The 8,045-nt window shown below is 36.8% G+C and overlaps 2 protein-coding genes across 2 annotated transcripts; both read right to left on the bottom strand.

The window, feature by feature from the left end:
* Nucleotides 1-2,585: 2,585 nt before the first annotated feature.
* On the bottom strand, nt 2,586-4,509 carry LOC9657169 (glucose-6-phosphate 1-dehydrogenase 2, chloroplastic). Its single transcript, XM_024682599.1, has 2 exons — nt 4,274-4,509; nt 2,586-3,060 (listed from the first exon to the last, which is right to left on the bottom strand). Exons 1-2 carry the CDS (start codon nt 4,507-4,509, stop codon nt 2,586-2,588), a joined length of 711 nt encoding a protein of 236 aa, XP_024538367.1.
* A 180-nt stretch (nt 4,510-4,689) lies between these two features.
* Nucleotides 4,690-6,216, bottom strand: LOC112349026 (replication protein A 70 kDa DNA-binding subunit E-like). Its single transcript, XM_024682600.1, has 3 exons — nt 5,969-6,216; nt 5,679-5,787; nt 4,690-5,541 (listed from the first exon to the last, which is right to left on the bottom strand). Exons 1-3 carry the CDS (start codon nt 6,214-6,216, stop codon nt 4,690-4,692), a joined length of 1,209 nt encoding a protein of 402 aa, XP_024538368.1.
* Between the last annotated feature and the right edge of the window lie 1,829 nt (nt 6,217-8,045).

Genomic DNA, 8,045 nt, shown 5'->3' on the forward strand with positions numbered 1-8,045 from the left:
CCCCATTAGTGCCATCTCTCTACAAGAGCTTAGCTTGCATAGCAATTGGATTGTAGTGGCTGTTATGCAAGTTATCTCAGTGGATAGTTGAGGTCTGCTAGTGCTTTATTAGATGCTAGAAGAAACTAGAATATACTACAAAGTGTTTAAAATAGTTTATCAATTATTAATACAAGATTAAGCTAAATGAATAACAATCATTGAATGGTAAAATATTGTAGAATATCCAAGTATATTCTAAGTTCATTCATTACCACTTCAGACACTCTACATGTTTTCTTAAGCAAACAAAAATTTAAATTAAATTTATTTTATTATTCGATGTAATCACAAAGAGAATAACTTTATTAATATTTTATTGATATATTTGATCATATATTTATGTGTTTGTACTATTGCTAAATAACTTTGGAATTGTCATCCATTAAAATATAAAGCTTAGTCATTGATTTATATAAATTTTATTATATAAAAAAGTTTTTATTTACATATTTACTTTAAAATAAAAATAATGAAAGTTCAAAACTATATTAAATTTTTAAGTTTAATTATAATTCTTCTGTCTTTAAATTTTACTTTCCTTAATACAGCTAAGCCTAAATTTGGACAGCTTCATGTTCTACAACCAGAAGACATGAGAACAATTATTCAAGGTATATGGAATTTAATTGGAAAAATTCATTTAAGAAAGTTTTATCCTGCAACTTATTCAAATTCAAAAATTATCTTGACTTCACTAGGAAATATTGAAATAATTATAAAATGTAAAGATACATGTCCTAGTTCTACAGAAGATATCAAAGGAAACAATATTATATATGGGCTAGAAAAGATTCTTCAGAAAAACTTAGTTATTTTAAATGAAAAGTTATCTAGCTATTTTGAGAATGAATCTCTTAAGTATTCAATAAGATATGCCTTATTAGATAATTCTAATTCTAATTCTAATTCTTTATATTTTAGTTATGAAAACTATACTACAATAAAAAATTTAGATAATTGCTATTTTATTAATAGTAATTTATATCATGGTTCAGCTCTTTATTCTGAAAACTTTTTAATTTCTCCAAACTCTAAGGTTATACTCTATTTGACTTTGTCTTGTCATGTAATTTTATTTTACGAAAATTTAGAAATTTGGAGAGTTAGACCTATAGAAAAGAATATATTTAACTGTATTTTAATTTTAGAAAATCAAGCTAATTTAGTTTTAAAATATAATATAAAATTATTATGGTCAACAAGAAAATATTGTAAAAATCAGTGCTTGGTACCTTCATATTTAAGAATTCAAAATTATTTTAATTTAGTAATCTATTTAGCAACATTTCCTAATGATCCTTTATGGGCATCTAATACTGCTAATAATAAATTATGCATATAGTGAACTTCTGAAAATTATCTATAACATGTACTTGTATTTATATATAATTTGAAAATTGAAAATTTTACTTTTGAGAAAAGTTCTAATAGTGTACATAAACCATGTGAACAGAAAAAAAATGCATTCTTTCTTACTTGAGGAATATGTCCCTCATAGAACAATATCTTCTTCTTTGTAAGATCACCTGAACATTAACATATGCTAATAGTCAAGTGCAAGTTATATAAGTAGTAACACCGCTGATAGTGGCAATCCAAAACTCTAGAGTGGCTTTCCTTCTTCTACTAGCTTTTATATATATCATTATTAATGTGGGAGAAAGAACTAAAATAAGATAATAACAAAGTTCTGTAGACAAATTCAAGTTTGGGAGGTGTTTGTTAGAAAAATATTTATATTTGCTGAGAGAAATTTCCACTTATCATAAAAAAAACCATCATAATTAAAAATGTTAAAATTTAAATTATACCTTAAAGTCATGAACAAAACATGGAAGATTCAATGAATGCCTATTTAGAAAACTAAGTACTTGCATCTTCTACTCTTATTTTAAGTAGTGATGTACCAGATATTGATGCAACCCAACTTTGTTTATGGTACTACTTATGCAATAAAGCCTTATTTATTTTATTACATCTTTATTTGACCAATTAAAGAATTTTTGAGCAAGAGGACTTATCAAGACATCAAGCACATACACTTATGAACTTTATACCTTGATCAGCAAATCCTGAAACAACTTATTGACTTCTACAACAGTCAAGAACCTCTTATGTAAAAACCTGTGGGAATATCCACTAACTCCACTATATTCCACTAATGTACAATATTCACTATCCAGACTCTGAAACCTTTTCCAAGACTTTGTATGCTGTGAATCTTTGAGGATAATTACTTAAGTCCCAACCCATGATCTTATATACTTATGTCATGGCTATGCAACAGTGAGAATTGCTATAGCTGTTTGTTGTCCAATCTCATCGGCATCTGTGTCATTTGCTTCTCTTTTGAAGAAACAACGTTTCCTCTGACTAATCTAATGCCATGGCGAGCAAAATTCTCCAAGCAAACATCCAATCAAAGCTCCCCCTGCCCTAGCATTTATCGCCATTGCCAAACGGCTGCACTGGTCTGGGAAGTGGTCTTTACATTGCGTCCATGTTGGATCTCCAAGTTTGAATATTTCAAAATTAGCACTTTTCTAAACATTGCCCCACTTGGCTGCAAGATAGTGAGCTCCCATGGGACCCCGGCTTCCGTTCGGGTATAACTCAGGCACCATCTTCTTCCTCTTGAGATCTTTGAGAAGAGGAGTGAAAATCTTCCATGCCGCATCCAGTTCACTGGTCCTGATGAAGAGACAGCACTCTCCAGCAATGGCATCCAGCAGTAATTGCTTGTAAGCATCAGGGATTTCTTTTGAGTATCTGTTACATAGGAACTTTAGCTCGTAAAAAAGAAGAGAACTGTTAGCTCGGAGGTCCAGAGTGCTTCGATTGAGTCTCATTCCCAGCCCTGGGACTTTGTTGTTGATCTTGAGATAAATGCCTTCTGGATCTGGAAACCGGAAGGAATTCCATCCTGGGATCTGCAAGAGTGTAGTAGCATCACAAACAGTGTCATCAATTTCTACAGCAAGTGTGGAAGTATAGCTGTTGCTCACCACATCTTCGATTCTGCCGTGCCAAGGATGAGGCTTAGTGGAACACACTGATAGCAGGCAAGGCAATGCAGCCAAAGTGGTGGACATCCTTGGCAAGCTGCTAGAGGAGGGCCTTGAGCTCAATGAATTTATGTTCCTCTCAGTTATCATGGGGTGCAGTGCTATGGGATGGATCAAGTAGGACCTAAAGTTTTTCTAGGAGATATGGAGTAGCTCTTGGGAGAGTTGCCCATTGCGATGCTAGCACTCCGAACCAAGGGAGGTCCACTACAAATTGCCAAATCAGAGGGAGAGATAATGTCACATGTGTTGCATTTCTCTCCAGCTTATTGTTACCTAAGCTATGCAGATTTCTAATTAGCCAAAGCAAACATCCACAAAAGTTTTATGGCAAATTGACCCTAGCCCAGGCTTGGGATCAGATGGCCCTTAGTTCATATATATAGACTAGTATTACCCAACAAATGTTAGGTGAATATCAATGTACTTTTGTGAACTTCATAATATGAATATTAATATATTCCTAGGCATAATAAGAATAAATATTTATTACTAGCTCTGCTGGGATAGTTAGATGCTAATTCTAAAAAGAGAACAATTTATTAAAACTTGCTTAAGTTCAATATGTAACAAGCACTTGGTTTATTTAGTTTTTACTTAGTGATTGCAACCAAACACTATTTCTTAAATGTTTAACTAGAATAGAATAATACAAGCTTGGACTCAAAGCTTAAAAGAATTATTCAACACATGAAGAGGTGGCTCAATCATATTCCTCAATTTGGTATATTATTTGGGCATTCCAGAGGTAAGAGCAGTTAATGGGATGGTATGGTAAAGGGATTTTTGGTATAGAATGGCTGGTTTTGCATTTGCAAGCAAGCAATGTGTATTGAAGTATAAATGATTGTATTTTCTGGTGGACAATGTGTTTGTTCATTATAACATGCTAAATTCTGATACAGTTGATGCATTTGTCATTTATTGTCCACTTGAGAATCATGTGTTGTTCTTCTTTCCCTTTTTTAGTTTTTGTATCTTGACATTCCTTTCTTGCTATAGATAACCATCAAACAGAGCTGATGTTTGCTAGGAGGTGTGTTTTATTTTATTTGTTTTTGCAAGTTCCATGTAACTACAAAACAAAACACAGATAAATATATCAACGTGTAAAAGATTAGAATGGAATCTGCATACCTTAGGTGTCAAGTCCAAGTATATAGAACCTTAGCTTCTCCATGTCTTGGTATTTTTCAAGCTTGCTCCAGATTTTGAATTTGTAAATCTTTGATCGGATACCATCGATAAGTAGTGAGAATGCAGGGTAGTTCTCATCTCGCATTGTAGCTAGTTCCTTTGCTGACATTCCCACTATTTCCTGTGTAGCCTCTTGAAATGCAATGGCCCACATATGACTGCTACTATCCTCAATGCACATCTTTAGAGCATACTTGAACTCCATGTTGGCAGACACAATATTGCAATAACTGCAAAACCAACCATCTGCTGTTTGGGTAGTTTTTTTGCCACATTGCCGTGCATTCACAACATTGATGCATGCATTATAGTAAAACTCATCTGTCTTCATTTCCTTCACAGTAGCTATCACTCTATAGATAAGGGAACTCTCTAACACCTTTAACTACATGTTTGATATCTCTGATAAAGTAGTGGTGCAGCTAACAATCTGTCTGGATGATGAAGTGCTCAAATGTATGAAGTTAGTGACATTGTAGTACAATGTCATCCATTCTCTCAAATCAGCCACTGCTTCCATTTCCAGTTCAATAAGAATAGTGCTCACACCAATTGCTGAAAGTGATTTACCATTGTAGTCCGATACCTTTCCACCCTTGACACATATTATTGGCTGAACTCCACTGTCTATCCGCTCCTGTATATATGAGCCCTCTTCTTCTGCTTTTAAATCCCAGAGACATAGATCAACACTGTGGCCTGAATCATCACCTAGACACAATGTTCTCTTCTTCACAAAAGTTCCACTGTCACGAGATGTTACTGTAATTGTACCAATCCATATTACGATACCAACCACATCAACAAAAGAGTCCCTTTCCTTCTGACACGCACTTAATATGCTTGTTTTTGCCAAGACAATTCTTGGGAACATTGCATCCTCATCCAAAGCTGTAAACTCCATACCTTTGTTAGCCTGAATCTCCCATGTTGCTTCAAATGGTGTGTATGCCTGATTGGAATGTCGTATTCCACCACTACCAGAAAATGAATACACTGTACCCTGTACAATCTTATCTGACAAAACCAAGGCACAATCGTCGGAGCCAATAATTCTAATCTCTGTTCCCTGGACATCAACAACGTCAAATGACATTATGCATCCAGATCTTTTCGTGTTGAAGTGTATCAACTTGTTCTTGTGTGTGACTCTTGCATGGAAGGACCACCTGTAAGAACGGTCACTGATTTCTTTGATGAACACCTCTTTTATGACGGCCTTTTTTGAGCTCTCTCCCTGTATCAAAGGGAACAAATTGAATAAACTGGTTTAGACGTGAAATACCTTTTCCATGGACTCCTGGGCTCGTTTTTGTCCCTGGCAAGTTCAATTGTAGCAGTTATTTTAGAATTAAAACCAAAGAAAGGACTTACCACTTTCATATCTTGAAGGATAGGGTTTGAGTGTGTGTGCTTCCATACTCCACGGCAGAGCACCGCACGTCCTGCGGTGTCCGGTGCGCCCCTGGCGGTCCTTGAAAATCTGGAGGAGCGAGTGCTGAGCTTGCCCGGTCGTACTCATAACCGCATCAGGTCTCCAAGGTGAGCAGCCTCTAGTCGATGGAACAATGTAGGTAATCCAGGAAGCATGCATCCGAAACAATCAATGACCTACAGAATATTTTGGTGTTTAAAATGCTCTGTCAAAAGGAAAATACACTTACTGTTTCCCATTTGTCTCAAGGAACGCGTAGTCCAGGAATTTTACAAACGAATTCAGACGGGCACCACATGAATCTATTAAACTTGAAACTCGGTGTGATGCAATTGCCTCGAGTATTTCTCTGTCATCCATGACAGAGAACTTCTTGGTCAGAGCACCAGGCTTTGAATCTATATTCGTCACACGCAACATGAGTTCCTCTTTCGAATTTTCTTTGACCCTTCTGATCCCATCATCTGTGCACTTCATGATTGTTCACGATAGGGTTTCTCCGTGATATCTGCTATATAATGTTCACATTTATCAAACCGTTGGCAACGTTGTTATCACTGCCTTGATGCATATGCATTGGTTGAAATAATAAAATTTATTCTTGTATTAGTGGGGAAAAAAGATTACGACTTTATCTTCCTCCTCCCTCTCCAGAAGAGTTAGTGGCAAAAGTAGTTTATCTTCTCGAGAAACTTAAGTTCTTGTTCATTTTTTTTAAAAAAAATCTGATTCTACACTACCGGCCAAAAGCCCTTTCCACGATCTACCGATCTTCATGTTTAATAACAACTGTGGCAATACACGGCTCCTCTTTCCCACCAGCAAGTGCTCTAGAAAACTTAAAGGAATCGTGGCCTTGTCGATTCATCCCAAGCCACCTGCAGAAGCAGAGACATAAACGTTCTGTGAAGGTTTTGTAAACTTCTCAAAGTGGTTCGCCCATAATGGATCCCAGGTGCAGCACGTCACATCCAAGAAGGTAGTCATAGCACGCAAGGAATCTTTGCTTTACTATTCTGATTCTGCCGGTGGCAAAAGGATGAATCGCTGATGATGGAGTTCCATGACTGACTTGAAAATCACAGAGAACCGACACAGTATGGTCCATGTCTAGTCACAGGCGTTTTTCTAGGCCTTTCCCTTTTGTTACCAAGGTTATAAGGACCAAAGAGGATTACAACGCCCACGGAAACGGATTGCGTCCAGATAAGCACAAAATTGTGTCTGATGCATCTTCCAACACTCGAATTCCAGCTACACTTGCTGGTTATGAACGCAACTACTGAACACCATTTTGATCCATAGCGAAACAGTTTGATCTTCGTTTATTTGTAGTATAGAAACTTGATGCATTCTTAAGCTTTTCTAGGGCAAGTGTGTGCGAAGGGAAACAACTCCCAGGAAAAACACTTTCCTTTTCTTCTTTTTTTCATCTGATTCTTCGTCTGAAAATCAGACGAATCCAACCAGCTCCAACCAGCTGCTCAAAGCATGCGATCCAATAAGCCAGACAGTAGGGCATGCATGTGAGATGGCCTGCGTAATCTCCATTTCCCGGTGCCTGTCTTGCACGGTTAAGGAAACCTTTTCAAAAATCTAAAGGCTGAAGATAACAGGTGTTAGAACCCAGCGACAAGTAAAAGATCCACACCTGATTCCGATGTAACTCTCGAACCACCCTCATCCTGCCCCAGCCGTTAAGCTGGAAGAGACAAACGGTACGTGAAAATTCAGTCGGGCATCATAAAGCAAGTCTACTCCACTACCCTGGTACCCCGTGTCAAATGCTCGACCTGTAGCAGCACCAGACATAAACAATCATGCAAAATTGCTGTTGCTAACTGTATGGCTTGTTGTGGACGGTAGTCCTTGTACTGCTGCACCTCTTCCACTCTCATCCATGTACACTGCTTGAACTGTGTCAGTTATCTCGCATTTTCTTCCATACTGTATCGCTCTTCCTCCTGGTTTCCTCATGGTTTCTAGTGTATGACTGTGATAATGGTCTTGTGCTGGATGATTTTTTTGCACAAAGAATGCTTGTTTCCGTGTCTTGTATGCTAGAAGTTGATGTTGTGTAATCCAGAAACACAAAAGTCAAGTGTAAGCCTTTTTTTATGCAGGTTCCAAATGATTGTAATTCAGCAGAGCAATATTTCTATCTACCAAGTAGAGTAATGGGAACTATTGCAAACCATCGTTGAAGAGCTGTAATATTTACAAATTACGGTGCAAAAGCCAGTGCTACTTTGTCAAAGCTAAGAAATTGGTTCCTTTTCAACAAAGTTTGCTGCTGGGTTTTGCCT

Source organism: Selaginella moellendorffii, unplaced genomic scaffold (assembly GCF_000143415.4).
Source record: "Selaginella moellendorffii unplaced genomic scaffold, v1.0 SELMOscaffold_35, whole genome shotgun sequence".
NCBI classification, from domain to species: domain Eukaryota; kingdom Viridiplantae; phylum Streptophyta; class Lycopodiopsida; order Selaginellales; family Selaginellaceae; genus Selaginella; species Selaginella moellendorffii.

Coding starts and splice junctions, on each gene's coding strand:
- LOC9657169 (XM_024682599.1), bottom strand. CDS start 4,509: ATGGAGTTCAAGTATGCTCTAAAGATGTGCATTGAGGATAGTAGCAGT. Junction 3,061..4,273: donor CAAGACATGGAGAAGCTAAG/GTTCTATATACT, acceptor TTGGCACGGCAG/AATCGAAGATGTGGTGAGCA.
- LOC112349026 (XM_024682600.1), bottom strand. CDS start 6,216: ATGAAGTGCACAGATGATGGGATCAGAAGGGTCAAAGAAAATTCGAAA. Junction 5,788..5,968: donor CTTGAGACAAATGGGAAACA/GTAAGTGTATTT, acceptor TCGCTCCTCCAG/ATTTTCAAGGACCGCCAGGG. Junction 5,542..5,678: donor TCCTTCAAGATATGAAAGTG/GTAAGTCCTTTC, acceptor CCTTTGATACAG/GGAGAGAGCTCAAAAAAGGC.